The sequence below is a fragment of the Streptopelia decaocto genome, assembly GCF_964273445.1.
Source record: "Streptopelia decaocto genome assembly, chromosome: 1".
In the NCBI taxonomy this organism is placed as follows: domain Eukaryota; kingdom Metazoa; phylum Chordata; class Aves; order Columbiformes; family Columbidae; genus Streptopelia; species Streptopelia decaocto.
The window spans coordinates 82780992-82798177 of record NC_138663.1 but is presented as its reverse complement, the minus strand read 5'-3'; the positions used below and the strand labels follow the sequence as shown (position 1 = coordinate 82798177).

Genomic DNA, 17186 nt, shown 5'->3' with positions numbered 1-17186 from the left:
GATTTTTAAAATAGAAGTGCACGTGAGTAGCTCCAATACTCATTTATTTAAGGTTAAACCTCAGCACAGTTATGTAGAGATGACTGTGGGTATATAACTAAATAAGATAAAGACATTTTTAAAAATATCTGCTGTAGACATCACTGTTTGGTGTTCCCTTCCGCTTGAAACTGCATAATTTGGTTCTGCGATCCCATTCTTTAATTTGGTTGTAGAATGGAAAAGGACATTAAGCATTATAGCAAATGAACACAGCCTGCTAAGCTGAATTAATTTCTGAGAGCCAATATTAAAACAGTACTCCCACATGGCACTGCATAGAAGGGGCATTGCTGGAAGTTCTTTGACTCAGATCAAACAGAAAAATATAGCTTTAACAACCTGCCAGAAAGAGGAAAGGCATTAACCCTAGTACTCCAGCCAATATTAAAATTCACTGTTTATATTCTACCTCCACTAATTTCCCCTGAAGTTTCTGTATATTTTTCTCTTGCTTCCTTAACTAACTCTTGGATAATGTTGCTATCCATAGGTAAGCAGCTGTTGCATCTCACAAACGAATGGAAGTATTTCCATCCTTCTATATATGGTAGTACCTTAACACATAAAGTATACTGGAAACATTCTGGAAGACAGGCTCTGCAAAAGAAAAGCAAGCCATGTACCTTATTAAACAGTAGCCATTATTTTGTTGCAAGGTGCTTAGGCTGCATGCAACAAAAAAAAGTTTCCTGTGGCACTGGCAGCAAGATTAAGTACTTGGCAGACAGAGATGGACACTCCACTGGGAAACTACTCAATGGGAAACAATTACTGAATACAAAACTCTAAAACTGTTGATTGCAAAAGCTTCTGACTCAGGAAAAACACCTATCCTGTTAGTATCCTAAACAGTTAAATTACGGCATTTACTGGCTACAGAGGGTTCTGCTGTTGTGAAAATATTCAAGCATCGTATCCAGATATAATATATCTGGAATAAAAACATGGCAAATGTTAGAAAATGTGAAGCATAGCATTTTGTCACCAGCTCTTTGGAAAGGTCAGAAATTATACAGCACATTGATAAACCTTTAAAATGTAATTGGTATGTTCCAATTAATATCAGAAGAAGGAACTGCAATTCTGCATTTCCACATGCTATAGATTCTACTAGCTCTGCATTTAAAAGTAATATCCAGATACTTGTTTCATGACTCCTCATATTTTCTAGTTTTTCTAATGCTACTGAAAAAAAACATAAGAAGTAGAAAAGCCCCGAAAAAGACCTTTGTCCTTATAATATGTTACCTCGTTTCTGTAAGATTTCTTGCAGATCTGGCTTGCCTGATGTGTCTGTTAGAGCCCCTCCATAATCTTCCTGATCTGCATTGTCTTCTGTTTTGGAAGATCCAGCACAGAGATTTTGGAGCTTGGTATCCAAATCTTGCACTTCTGATTTCAGGAAGGCAGCCGGTCCATCAATGCCTGCCGGTCAAAAGGAAATGGAATACTAAAGTCTATTTTTTTATGGCTAAAGACACATTCCAGGATGGTTCTGCTTTTCATTTTCTTTGCTCAAGCATCCCTTTAAAGTATTGATATATACTTGTTCAGGTTTTGCCAGAAGACTTAGGAGGAGTCAGGCCTGATTCTGGTATAGACCACCTATTACCTTAAACATATCAGGCATCAGTTTCTCCATTTATAAATATAGTGATTGTATCTACCGTTTCACAAGGCCTTAAGCAATTTAAACTAGTTGTATTTGTCATGCACCTTGATATCTTTCAACTTATTTATGGGAAACTACTCTATTTTCTTTTCCTTCAGGTTCCTTGTTTACTCCTGTGCCAATAAGTGAGTGCTCTACAGTGAACATCACAAATCAATTTGATAAAAATATCTAAACCCACAGGCAGAAAAACAGTAAATGTATGCCCTCTATCTTTTTGGTAGAAATGAAGTTTTCATGTTTAATCATGCAACACAGCTGTGCACTGCACTTTGTAATTGGTGAAGATGTCTTGATGTCAGGGGCTGGCATAATACTTAATACATGTTTGTGTAGTGCACAATATGTAAATGTAGTTCCAGCTTTGGATTTCTTGCTTTCCCACTGCTTTCTTTCCTAAAACTTTACTGCTTTATCTAGTCATCAGATTTCTGACATGTTTACTGCTGTTACCACTTTTTAACAGGATTTGTTACTACTGAAGTTCTACGGAAGCTAGTGAGGAAGCAGTTCTCATTTTTCTTTCTTGTAGTTTCAGTACTACTGAAGTTTCCTAACTCAGAAGTTATATCAATCACTCTCTTTTCCACTTAAAAGTGTCTTTCAACAGAGGCTTTCTCCCACCTGATTTTAAACATATAAATGATACCATCCACATCACCACACTCCTCCCCATCCTATGATCATGAAAGACATCTGGAGAACAAGAAAAGCATTCAAAAGGCAGGGGATAACATAGTTCCAAATGTGACCTTCCAATCAGGTATTGCTGTTTTGTTTGGGCTGTTAAAATTCTACTCTACGCTTTAATTCCCTATTAATATAGTGGTGTTATTATAACATCCTGCGATAACACACATCTCTAAGCCTTAGGATGTTTCCTGTTACTTTCTTGATGGGCTGATGGGATCCTGACTCTGATAAACTACTTCCTGATGTTTCCACTGGAATATAGGCATTTCATTGCTGTTCTTTTTCCCATCCTGCGACATGCAAGTTTTAAGGCTGTCACTACTGCATTTCTTTTCACTCCTAACAGAATGGTCACTATTTTACTGTAGTGTTTTGAGGCCACTGAGTTATTGCCTTCGATACCACCTTTGTGCTTGTGGCTTTCTAGACCACTACAGCTTGTGATGTTTCAGTTGTCTCCCTGAAGCCCACAGAAAACAATAGATGAGGTAAAAACCAGCAAGAACCTAATTTGGTATTCATAAGACTTTTGTTTTGCTCTTGTCTACTTCATCATTCAGTCATATGCAGTCTTGAGATATATACCACGACACAGTGAAGGAAAGTACAGGCAGTTGCTAGTTCCCTTTTCTTTACCCTACAGCTTCAGAAGACTATCTTGCTTCAGATTTTTATCTCCCTGCCTTTATAGAAGTTCCTAACCCATTTCTACAGTTTTTCTTAGCCTAACACAAGGGAGGCACATGAAGATACATTCTCAGCTGTCACAAAATCCAGGTTAATGCTTTTGTTTGCTTTTACAGTTCAGTGTTGCTCAACCATACTGTACTACAATGCTACTTCTGTACATACAAAGGTGTGTAATGAATGTTGTTTATCACTTGACCACTGTCACAACAATGTAGGTACCCATCTGTGACATAAAATGCACTGCAATTTTGAGGAACATCGTTGGTAACCAGTTGATTACTTACCATGCAACATAACTTCACTGTGGAAAGGTGTAGGACTTTCTACTAAAGGAGTCTGCTCCTCACGCCCTTTGGGCTTTGACCTACACAGCTTTGCCTCAGGATTTGGCTGTACCATCAAGGGATCAAGACGTTTCTTCCTCTGCTTCTTCTCTAGAAGAGCTCTCTTGAGAGAGTAAGAAAAAACATGAAATAAGGATGAGTAACCACTAGGTTTGTTCAGCCTGGAGTAGACTGAGGAGAGACCTCATGGCCACCTACCATTTCCTCACAAGGGGAGGAGGAGGGGCAGGTGCTGATCTCTTCTTTCTGGCGATTAATGATAGGATCTCAGGGAATGACAGGAAGATGTGCCAGGGAGGTTCAGGTTGGACATTAGGAAAAGGTTCTTCACCCAGAGGGTGCTGGAGCACTGGAACATGCTCTCCAGGGAGGTAGTCACAGCCCCAAGCCTGACAGTGTTCAAGAAGTGATTGGACAATGCTCTCAGACACATGGTGTGAATTTTGGGGTTGTCATATGCAGGGATAGGAGTTGGACTTGATGATCCTTGTGGGTCCCTTCCAACTCAGGACATTCTATGATTCTATGATCCAGAGAGGCAGAAACCATGCCTCAGCAATTGGCAATTACATGCCACTGATCAGTCAGGATCTCCAATAAACCTGAAATACCCTTGTAATATCTTACAAAAATCCTAGACAGAGATATCACTGTGTCTTTGGAGTGAGACATTGCCTTTGATTCTTCATCAATGGTTGATGGGTGATGAGAATGATATGTTTGTATTTTCTGATCTATTCTGAGACCACCAGCAGATAATTTAAACTCCTTTCATCCAGTCTAACTGCAGCAATCCTTAATATAAATAGACAAATTCAGCGGTCATTTATAATTCAATATGAAACATTTCACAAAGTAAATGTTATAAGATACAGCATGGTCATGCAATTTTAATTACTCCATGCATCCTACTTACTTAAGCTGATAGAGTGGGCAAAACAGGTCATGAGGACTCTTTGGTCTTTCCACTGAAGTTATGATTGGACTAAACATTCTGTCCTTTAGGGCAACTTCCTGTGCATACAGGGAATGTATAATTTTTCCTCCCTGTTTTGTACAATTAAGGTAACTTTGTATTAAGAGAATTATCTTCAAGACTATCTGTAAATGCTAAGTAAAAATGAGAGCCCTTGCCCTATGCATTACATGGCAATTAAGTCTTTTACTATACTAGCATAACATTTCTAAAAATCCTTAATCAGGGTTTATACTGCCACTGCAGTTAAAAATGCTGTTACAATGCAGCAAAAGCAAGTCAGGACTTGGAAAGGAAAAGGCTTCTATCTCTAAAGCTATCATCTTATGGGGAGAACTGAAAACAAATAGTTTCCAAAAACTGATGTTGAGAGATAAGACTTTGAGGGAAAAAAAATGCAGTCATTAAAATATTATAGGACTGATCCAGTAAAAGGAAAATTTATCTACATTGCAAAAATTGTCCATCTAATTCCAGATTAAAAGGAATGAACAGTAAATCAAAATGTTAAAAAATAAAACAGTTTTTCCAAGATACAAATACATTTGATGCTTATGATCTCCTACTAAATGAGAACAGAAACAACTTAAATCAAGGCAAATGGGGACATTGCACCATTTTAAAGACAGCCACACTTAATCCTGAAAAGTTAAGGTGATGCATGAAGAAGAAGGAAAAAACATATTCTAATATTCTGTAATGCACCACTATGGAAACAACATGCATGTGCCTTGCCATAGATGCAGTTTATCCATGCCTGCTTCTTAGGCACCTGAACACCCCTGAAAGTCATTCTTGATGACAGAAACCCTTTATCCATCACATTTATTTTCAGTCTCCAAGGGCCCATGAGATAAACCATACCAACAATTCAATCCACTTGAGATACAGACATCTTTGGAACTCTTTCCTCTCCTATTATGCTTTTTTCTCTCTCTTGTTGGTTCTTTCCTCTCCTATTAAGCTTTTTGTCTTAAGCGAGGTTAGTTTCTCAGGCCACTTCTCCTTGAAGAAGTTCGCACACAACTCAGCCATTGGTCCTTTATTCTTTCTGCTTTTTGAGCACGGAGCTAAAAAGCAAGCAAGCAACCAGCCACGAAAACAAAACAACATTTTCTATTTAAGGTCATGATTACACTTTGAAGACTGGACTACAATACATGTAGTGTTTGTTGCTGCAGGATTTTTTGCAAGGATTGTCCTGCAGGTCAAAAATTACATAGATTTCCAAAGAGATTATCACATTGCTCTAGAAGAAGAAAATAAAAATAAGCAGTAGAAGTCAAATTCTTAGCAAACACTAGTTACAAATAAAATTTGTTTTCTAGAAAGGTAGTCAGACCCTCCAAAAGAATTTACATTGGTTTTTGTTGTTTGTTTGATTTTTTTTAATTAATGCTGGGCAAAAGTGAAAAAAAAAAAAAAGTGAGAGTTTATAAATCTCTAATAGTTTAAATAAAAGTACAGAGGGAAAACAAGAATCAAAACATTATACTCAGAATAGGGGCTTGAGAAAACTTTTTGCCAAGGCAACTACCTAACAAATAGATAGACATGAAAAAAAAAAACCAAACCACCAGACATCCTAAAGGCATTAAGAAAGTACACAGCTACTGCTAGAACGGGAAAGTGAATTTGAGATCACTATAAGATGTAATAACTTTCAGGATTAACTGATTATTCTATTAGATGAGTTTTTTAAACATTTCACGGGTCACCAGTCTAAATTTTTCTTTCTTATTATACTACATTCTGTTTCATCAAAGAGTTTCTAGGACTCACCAATCCAATGGGATCATATTGGTTTATACTGAAACACATACTTTATTGCTGGTAGATGCGACTGACCTTCTTGCAGGAACTTCAGGATAATCTACGTTACAAAACCTGACAGTAATTTAATTTGTTTTAAAAAGGCTTCTCTCTACTACTGTGCTTAATGAGGTAGAAAAAAATCTACAAGCCTGCTGACAGGATAGTAGCAGTTCATTTTCTCTACATAAGGTGGCAGAGCAGCCTTACATTCAGTACTATGTATTCTCAGACTTATTCCACTAAGATGAGTCAAAAAATGGCAATTTTAATTTTGTCTACTAACTAGCTACTAACACTTTGTCCTCCAGCTCTGTGTTACAGTAAAAATTCATATAACATTACAACAAAAAATTTAACTACTTCATGAACCAGTACACATAACCTGTTAAATAAATAATAGATACAGATTATAATGATTTGTTCAGGATTTTGTGAACTCCATGTATTCAATACTTTCAGAAACATTTTCTTTGCACCACAGAAAAACATAACATCAGAATACAGGATGATTAAAAGATCATAAAATACCAACTACAGTTCTAATGAGCTTCCAACAAGCTAAGAAGCCCAATATGTCAGATGAATATATCATAGTAGACTTTCAAGACAACTATTTTAGTATTCTTTCTACAACCGTGATGAACAGGAAGACGGTATACGAGAAGGTTCCAACTACTCCACCCTTGAAGTTGCAATGCCATTCTACTTATTATTTGGCAGGGTCCTACCTTACTAGACCATGCAGGACAGATTCTAGCTATGAAACATCTTCTCCCCTCTTCCAGCTCCTCCTTAGTTAATGCTGAGGCAGTAGTGACTGTACTAGTGATGATGGCATTAACAAAATTTCATGTCAAGAGTAAGTAAGTACCTTACCAGGTACCTTACCAGAATTATGCCTTCAGCTTCATGCCCTCCACTCACAGAGAGACAGCAGCAGTGCACTTTGAGCTGCAGGTGCCTCCAAAGACAGGAAAACACCTTCTACTGTTGGGAAAGTAAGCACTGCCTGAGCAGTCACACACTGTCTCCTCAAAGAAAAGACAGTAGTCTAGAAAAAACATCCTGATAGGCAGAGCTGACCCACAGATGGAACTTAATGCTATGCATTATTATAAATACTATTTAACTGCAATTACATGGTTTCCAAACCTATCAAGAAAAATGGATGACAGGCATGTGCCTTTGCTGTGGCAAATTCTCTCTATGGTCAGATGTTCTAAACATAATCCTGCTGGATTAAAACTTTTTGCATTTTTTATTCTGATTCCTGTAAATGTTTAGGACAAATTAGTCAAGCAAGGCATCAGCTGCCACCAGCAATGAGTCCATCATGTCCAACAGTGATCTCCTCCTGACCTCTGTTTCTTCAGGTGGCGTGGTACTATTCATGTAAAGGTTAAAAACAGACTTTCAAAGGTAATATTCAAACCTAAATATGCAATTCTAAATTAGAGACTGTTAGCATTTCTCAAGGAATCTCATTTGCAAGGAGAGGTCGTGGTGTTAAAATATATTTTACTGACATTTTCTAGCTGTTGGCTTTGCAGGTGATTGCAATCTTAACCAAATCCAAGAGAGCCTGAAACAAAATTGCAAAAGGGTATAGATTCTCTGAACTCAGCTCTTCATGATTCAATTGACAGTTGCTCCAAGGAAATGCCACCCAGCCCAGCAGCTTTTTTTTTGGTGAAACAGTAATGCATCCCTATGACAAGGTCTGAAACTATGCACACATTGACCACAGTGTCTAGCACTAGGAGCCAGTGATTACTACCAGCTTATGACCCAAGACAACAGTCCTCAAACAGACACTAAAGTTCATCACCAAGCAGTCAGACCATCATCAGGTTTGGAACTTCTACTGAGTAGCATTTGGCACTAAATGCTCTTTTACTGACTACTTGAACTAATGCTGCTTGCCTTTTTAAAACAAACAAACAAACAAAACAAAAAACCAAAACCCCAAAACAAAAGAACTACTGTTGCTGGATCGCCTACAAGTAAAAGGATTATAAATATGACCAAAGATAGAATCATAGAGTCATTTCGTTTGGAAGAGACCCTCAGGATCATCAAGTCCAACTATAATCTAACCCAACTCTAGCACTAAACCATGTCCCTAAGAACCTTGTCTATACGCCTTTTAAACACCTCCAGGGATGGTGACTCCACCACTTCCCTGGGCGGCCTGTTCCAATGCCTGACAGCCCTTTCTGTGAAGATGAAATGCCTACATATACACAGATGAAGCTGGTAATAACTCCACTGGCTGAAGCCAAAGCTAAGCAAACTCAGACTAGAAATAACAAATTCTCGTAAAGAAGGTTATTTTCCACAACAGTCCCCTGAAGACTCTTATGTCTGGATTTAAAGATCCTCAGCTCTGAGAGAGAGAGCTCTTCTAAAAAACATACTTTAATTTGAACAGAGATTAATGTAATGCAAGACAATGATCTGTAGTCCGTGGAAAATGGCCAGCTACAGAATCACAATAATCTCACATCTTCTGATCTATTTATAAGCATTTAAGATTTTATAGAGGAAGAATATTAAGGATGGACACTTCATTGCTTTGAAGAACATGGTGATCCAGCAAACAGTGCTTTAAAAACTGAGAACTATAACCTCATATTTGACAAATGCTGTGCTGTAGATGTTTTCTTTATAGGAAACAAACAAAAAAAAAGTCAAAATATGATGGAAATCTTGCTCAGCAGTAGTGTTAAGGAGGACTTTCTATAACTCAGTGAAACTTTCTTTTAGGATTAAAATGTTTGATCCCCTGCAGCCTTCCTTTCTTTTGATTCATTCTTGCGTTGTGGTGACTCCATCTGAATGAAATGAATAGGATGTATGAAAAATAAATGTATCAAAGAAATCAAGCCTACAAGCCACAGCAAGGTTCACTTGAACTAATGAAAGCCATGAAAATCTTTAAGAAAAACATTAGCAATGAGTTCTTATTTGTAATCTTTAGACCAAGCATTTTTAGCACTTCACCCCTATATGAAAGTGGTGAAGCACAAGAACAGGCTGACCAAAGAAGCTGTGAATGCCCCATCCCTTGGAAGTGTTCAAGGCCAGGTTGGATGTGGCTCTGATCCACCTGGTCTAGTGAAAGGTGTCCCTGCCCATGGCAGGGGGTAAGAACTAGATGGTCTTTAAAGTCCCTTCCAACCCAAACCACTCTAGGATTCTGATTTCTCAAGTCTCTAGATGGCTAATTTTTGTTTTCATATATTTATTTTTACCAGCTTCAGCACTATCACTTACCTGATTCTCTAGTTTCAGCTGTCGTAGTTTCATGCTTTCATCCTCAAAGATTCTGAGAAAGGGAAAGAAACAAAATAATTACTGCTTGTAAATTGTTTGCATTGCAAGAGCACAGGTTATTCACAGACTACAACTTCACCATCAAGATTTTAAAACAACTGTAAGACATAACTTCTATCCCACAAGAAGACCAAGTTAAAAAGAAAACATACTTCACATTCTGTCATAAATAGGACCAAACTGTAGTTTAAACTTCTTAGTAAACTGTTTTGAAAACATTCTGTAAGTAAAAAAAGGCTTAATTACTGGCAGATGGAATATGAGCCACTCTCGAGGTGGGCTATGAGACAATTTCTATCCAAAGGCTTAGCAAAGTTCAAACCAATTCAGTAAAATCCCTGCTTCTTCATAAAATACTCAATTCCAAATTAACTCAGAATTTTAGGTTTTGTCTTGGAATCAAACCTGCACCATTTCCCCCTCCTGCCTGACTTCCCAGAACTATTTTTAATACCTGAATCTGTATTTGCAACACCTCATTAATTTCTACAGATGAAAAAAATAATTATTTCACTACTTAAGTGTTTTATAGATAACTTTCATAAGGACTCACTTTTTTGTTCTAAGTTGTGTTGCATATAGACTTCCCATTTCCTTTTGCACAATCATGAATTATTATGTAAAGTGCAATTTAGAGCAGTTAACCCTACAAAGGGAAAAGATTAATTAACAAGCACGCACATATTCTGTCTACCACAGTTGTGCAGTTTCCCCCTACGCAGCTTTGACAAAGACCTCTCTGGAAGTTAGAAAGCATCAGGAAGAAAATATTTAATATGAGAGACAGACAAACATTAAATATTTTATTGATATCATGTAGAAAAGGAAGGCTAGCCAAAAATTCAGCTTAAACAGGAAATTCTCCATCTGGTTTAGGTATGCAGAAATGTCCAATGATGTGAAGTCACCAGCTGGCAGACAGTGCTGAATATATAACCCTAACAAGGAAAAAAAAAAAAGAGATGGTGAGAAATAGGGAGAAAGGTGGGGTGGTGTTTCTGCAACACATATGCCATGGAAATTTGATCACAGCGCAGAGAGCTAATGAGCGGAGAAAGGGCTCAGAATCCCATTAATCCCTAGTAAATCCACATTTGACTCAGCTTCCAGACAGGCAGATGACAGTCTAGAGGTCCTTACAGACAGACTACGTTAGCCAGCACAGGCCCTTGTTCCTGAAGGCTTAAATGTGCAGAACAAAAGTTTTATACACAGACATAAAACAGTGTATATACTCTAAAATTGGTGCTTATTGCCAACTAATGCTATTTTACAGCAAGTTACCACTGGCCTGTTTTTTTACTTTGCCGTTTTCCTTATTTCTAGAATTTTTTTCTAATATATTTCAAGTATTGTCACATAACAGGTCTAGGACCTTGAAAACACTTTGCTTCTAAAAACTGACGTTATTCCTCACATAAACCAGTAATACGTAGCACCTTGGATTCAAAGGTAATGGAGGGCCTGGAAGAATGAATGCTTTTCTTGAAGAAGAAGGGAGAGCTGTTGCATGTCCCCACTGCAAGAGTTATACACTTGTCTCCACCTGCAAACATCCACAATTTAAGAAAGAAACATGCAGAGACACACCTTTTCAGTTCAGTGCAGCAAGATATACTTTAGTTGTCATGTGAAACTTCAACATAAATTTAAAATGTGACATGCTTTTTATTTAAAGCATAGGCAATGGAAAAGGCCATCTTTGGCAGTCTGAAAAATGCCTGAAAGCTCCAGGTAAAATATTCATGACAAAAAAAAAAAGAAAAAAAAAAAAAAAGGCAGGGGGAGGGGAATATTCCTTTTCATATGCCTGCTGACTTAAGAAATAGATGACATTTGTTAACTGTAGACAAGAGTTTGTTATAAAGCAATCTATGTAGCTCTCAGAGTTATGGACACATTCTTATATAATTAAAAAGAACTACAAAGGTGTCCTGTGTAGATACAAGCTACTGTCTGAGGTTTTGTTGCTTTTCCTAAAAGAAAATGCATCCCAAAAATTAGTCTCTTCTTCAGAAAATAAAAAGCAATAAAAACACCACAACTTTTGGAAATAAGCTTCCAGGTTTTCCTTTTTACCTGGAAGATGGCAAAATGCTAATATTTTATGACTGACATATGTGCCTTATGGAAAACCTCAATGAAAATTATTTCCTTCATATTTTTAATTTATTTCCTACCCACACTGGAATAAAGTTACAGCACATCAAAGACAGGTCTGAAGACTGTTGGAACAGGACTATAATGCAAACTAAATGATGCCTTACCACCAGCTGCTAAACTGAGACTCAGACATGTTTGAAACACATAAGATTCTAACACATCACAGAGCTTGGTAAAGCAAAAGATAACAATACTGTTCTCTTTCACAATCACCTTGTAGCAGGCTGCAAAATGAAAGCAGCCATCACTTGCCATTATAAAGTGCAAGGATTCATACAAGGAGCAAAATAAAAAGAAACAAAGCCATAAGCACCATGGCACTTTAAATAGTAGCTTAAAAAAAATTACACCATTTTTACCTACTCTTCCTGCAACCTTCCTTCCAGCACTTGGTCATCATGAAAGTGTAACATAATAACTAGACAAAAGAGAGCTTCCAGCACATGAACACACTTCAAACTTTTTATACCCACCACAGCAGGGTTGGTGTTGTTAAAGACTATACAGGAAATGGCTGTGCCAGAGTCACTCCTACAGTTCACTCACTGCTCAGGAATGCAAGTAGTGTGCTAATACAGCTGTAGGCTTCACACATCCTTTCAGATCGACTAACTACACAGACCAGTATATCTACATGCTCTTCCAACATACCCACACAAAACCACTGTGCTCTTCGCTGTGCTTTTCTGTTTTAAGGGTTTATGCACAGTAAGAGGGATTCCAGTAGGAACAGGAAGAATAAGCAGCATTTTCACAGATACAATACCACAGTTCAAAACAGAAAAAAAAACGCAACCACTAAACCAGTTGCCCGTTTACCTTTGATAAATAAGAACTGAAAATATTCAAGTAGCCTATTGCGACCTTCCTCTTCCCAGCCACTGCAGTGGAGCAGACTACAGAAGACACTGCCCACCAACACCTCAACTACATTTACCAGAATCCACTGGCTCTCCTACTAAAGCTGCATGATGGGTAATGGACACATGTCACAGAGGAAGGAAAAAGTACCCAGAATGTAACACAGAAATGAAAACTAACGATTATCCAGGATACAGAATAAAGATGAGAGTAGGAAAGCAACTATTTAACAAAAGCACTCAACTGCAACTGAGAAGATACAACAGTACGTCTGAATGTGGGAAAAGACAGCAAGACATAAAGAGGTTCGCAGATCCATTCCTCCTCACAGATCCATTTTCACATTCAACGTAGTCCAACATGAAGCAAAACATTTCATTTTCAACTGATATCACCTCAAATTCCTGCTGAAATTAGAATTAGCCTTCTTTTCATATCATAAGCAGAAATTAGTGTTGGAATAGAACATTAATGACAGATTTATTATAGATATGCTTATTGGATCTTTCCTAACCATTTTCAGAATATCAAACTAAACACAATGAAGAGATAACACACAAGTTATGGAACAGCGCCACTCATATGTGCCATTAAGGCTTAATTTTTATGCAGCTTATTTTCATTCATGTAAAAAAGGCACATAGTTCTTTCAAAATGCACATATTATTTTTCAATAACACACTGCAATTCTGGAATTATAAACTATGTTGTAAAGCATACATGTGGATAGGCAGAGTTAACACTCTTGTTTTCATTGCAACTTCTCTGTGTTCCTGAATATATTATACTTAAAACAAAAAAAAGTTATATTCTAAGCACTTGGCAATAATTATCATTGAATCAGCCAAATACAAACTAGTGGAATAAAGCAACTCTGAGAATAATGAAATACCATGATATTAAAGCAGAAGAATGTAGAAAATAGGGCAAGAAAGCAATCTACCAGCCTGAAAATGGTCTTGGAATTTTGTCTGAAGTCCCACATGGGAAAGGATTCTGAAGAACTCAAGAGCGTTCAACAGAAAGCTGAACAAATTGACTAAGACCTGGAAAATTTACCTCTTAGCAAGATTCAAATGCATCCTACAGTTTATTCAGAAGAAAAATAATGAGTACACTCCACTGCATTCCATGGATTTGAGGCCACAAATGACTATTGATGAGAGAGGAAAAGAAAACAAAATCCAGTCATATGTAACTGAAGCTAAACAAATTCTGATTGCAAATAAAAATTTTATTTAACACTGTGACTAATTAACCATTGGGATACATCACGGAGCTGTGGATTTCAATAGAAAACAACAGGTTTTAGTCAAGATTGATTATTATTATGCTAAAAACTGCTGTCAGGGAGTAAGGCTGTGATTTCTTTCAGATTTCAGGTATGGTTATCCCTGATGGGAGAGCTGAGCATTCTTCTTAAAAGTTATATCAAGGGACCAATTAAGTCCCCTTTCTACAGTGACTGTTGAAGCTCTAAAGAGGCAAATAAAATGTTGCCTTTACTATGGTTAGTTTTGCAAGGAATTGACTGTTTGCAGCTGTGAGCAAGAGGCCACAAGGAGAGGAAGCAAGAAAAGGCACAGGAAGAGCAGCCTGTAGAGAGAAAATGTTCTGCATGATCCAGAATTCACTGGAAAGACAGATTTTAAATATGGTGTGGCAGTTGCACATCCCCCTGAGATTCAGAGCCTTCAATGGCGCAGTTAGCTCTTTAGTACCTTTTTTGCCCCCACTGTGCCTGTCCCCACATACACACCTAGGGTGGTACCAAAGTGCTGATAGTCACATCCTCCCTTACCCCAAGGCAGGGTCAGTTCACCTCCACTAGCTGGTGGGGCAGGAGGGGCGGGACCCTCAGCCAATTGACAGCGTCCTGTTAAGGACCCTTAGTCAACTGATAGGGTCGTTAACAAAGAAGGTGCCCAGAGTAGCTGCGAAGTTTCTGGACTATGCTGTAATGCCCACAGCCAGATCTGACCAGACTATAAAACCCCCTTTGAGTGGTCTTCTCGGAGCAGCGGTCTGTAAACTGGAGCCCTCTCCTTAGACTGGGACACCATACATTATATGTATAATGCCCTAATAGTAAGTGAAGTGTACCTAAAAGTAACAGGCTGTTGAGGTTAAAACAGCCCGGCAAGAACACGCTACATTTGGCCTAAAGGAGTTCCCTTGAAAATGTGTCTCTTTTGGGGTGACTGTTCACATGCCAAATGTAACTCGGTAAATAATGTTGCAGTCTAGTACTGACTGACTGCATCTAAGTTAATGCAGAAAAGAGTATTTATCAGTAAAGGAGACACAAATGTCTCTTTTCTTTAAAGCACTTGCTCCAGTGATTCTTTAATGTAAAATGAAACGGTGTAGGCAAGATGAAACAACCACTCAGAAGAATCTTCAGTTTCAAAATGGTATCTATGGAATCACAAAACCCAGTATAATATCATCTCACAAATGCTCTGCACTATTACATATCTACACCAACACGCCTTGAAATAGGAAGAATTTATTTGGCAGGAGATTGTCAGGTGAACTAAACAGGAAACTGATAGTAAAGTAAGAGAAGATTAAAAAATGAAGGGTCTATGGGAGAAAAGTTGAATTATGGTGAAACAAAGAATAAAACATATGCAATTTGATAAGATTCCTTTTCTAGAAATTGATTGATACTGTCTTCGTGGACAAGTTGACCTTGAGCCAGAAATGCACCCTCAAGGCAAAGGTGGCTAACAGCATCCTGGACTGCTTTAGGGAAAGCACTCCCAGAAGGTCGAGGGACGTGACCCTAACTCTCTGCTCAGCACTGGCAAAGCCACACATGAAGTGCTGTGTCCAGTTCTGGGCTCCTCAGCACAAGAAAGATATGGACATTGTGGAGCAAGTCCATCAAAGGGTCATAAAAATAATTAAAGGACTGGAGTACATTTCATATGAGGTGAGATGGTTCGGCCTGGAAAAAAGAAGGCTCAGGGGTGATGTATATACATACATAAAAATATAAAAATCGTATATAAATGTGTATAAATACCTGATGGGAAGGTGTAAAGGAGATGAAACCAGAGGTGCCAGCTGACAGGACAAGAGGCAATAGGCGCAAACTAAACCACATGAAGTTCTATCCAAATGCAAGAAAAAACTCCTACTGAGAGAGTGGTCAAACACTGGAACAGGTTGCCCAGGGAGACTGTGGAGTCTCCATCTTTGGAGACATTCAAATCCTGACTGGACAACATCCTGTGCAGCCTACTGCAGCTGACCCAGCTTGAGCAGCGGGGTTGGACCAGATGGTCTCAAGAAGCCCCTTTCAACCTCCATGATTCTGTGTTTCTGTCTATTCAGATTCTGGAGATCACAAGGTAAATGGAGATAGTTTAGAGCCTGAGTCTGAGAGAACAAACTAGATGACAATAGAGAATACAGGCTGTTACAAGAAAATGCAACAAGCATCATGAAAAGTTTAAATTCTGAGTTCAGAAATATTTTACTACTGTACTGCTTAGTGTTTCATACACCATTGAAAAACTGACTCACCAAGTATAAAAGACTAGCTCCTCCTACCTGGAACAAGGGAACAGAGTGATTAAAATAAAGCAGCACTCTCTGGACAGAAGCTAGTAAAACTTCCGTCTGGACTATAAAGAAGAATGCAAACAAAACATTCCCTACTATCCTGCGAGAGCAGAAAGTAGATCCTTGTTTTCCTTAGCCACAAAAGTCTCAAGTAATTTGTTACAGCATCCCTAAGGTGAAGAGAGTCTTCTTTTCCTGGAAGAAAGGCAAAGAGAAGCCAAAAATTCACACAGACCATTAACCACTAAAGCCATCATGGATGCTTGGAGGGTGGCGCAGAGGAAGACAACCATAGGAATATGCACATAAGCTTATCTTAATGTGTGTAGCCAAACAAGGGCTTTTAAACTGGGGTTTTGTTACATTATGTAATTGTAAGAAAAGGGAGACAAGGAATCTCCTGCCAGAGCTGGTGACTCCCAGTGATCTTGACACTAACAGGGAAGATACAAATTCACAACATAGATTTTCAGCTCTTAACCACCAATACAATTGCAGAATGCTGTGCTTCCAAAATCACGTCAATTCATATGAATTTAATGAAGCTTAGGTTTCCGTTAAAGAAAAGAGACTTTATTCCATAAGCAGAACACCAGCTTTCTATTTAATACCCTATCAACTATACACTCCAAATCCCCATAGTAATTTCATTGATAGAAATTGTGCTATCCAAGGAAAGCGCAAAGCAAGATCCACAAGGGCTTAGAATTCTGACTCCTATGATCTTCTGTTTATGAATTATTAAACCTTGTCTATCACTCTTGTTGACATCGCAGCCCATTACAACATGAAACCAGCTAAACATAAAGCAGTTGCTATTCTCTCCTAGCAACAAAGTCAGCAGTTAAATAGCACACAGTATTTTAACCCAGCCTAGATAACAAAACTCAAAGTTTCCTGAAAATAAGCATATCATACCTCATGCCATGAATTGCACTTGTTTTATAGGCTTTTAAACTAGAATGAGGTAAATAATATAAATGAAATTTTCTGAACTGACACTGTAGAACTGATTGTGGAC

General features: G+C 38.0%; 1 protein-coding gene across 7 annotated transcripts in view; it reads right to left on the bottom strand.

Annotated features, from left to right (window-relative positions):
- TULP3 (TUB like protein 3) overlaps positions 1-17186 on the bottom strand; it is a 33155-nt gene that overhangs the window by 11700 nt on the left and 4269 nt on the right. For 2 of the 7 annotated variants that reach the window (XM_082073513.1, XM_082073514.1), the window contains exons 2-5: positions 10263-10506; positions 9509-9560; positions 3382-3544; positions 1291-1467 (exon numbers count right to left, since the gene is read on the bottom strand). In XM_082073513.1, the coding sequence (XP_081929639.1) occupies positions 1291-1467; positions 3382-3544; positions 9509-9541 (373 nt within the window). In that variant the 5' untranslated portion in view covers positions 9542-9560; positions 10263-10506. The other 5 variants (XM_082073510.1, XM_082073508.1, XM_082073509.1 and 2 more) reach the window with 4 other exon arrangements.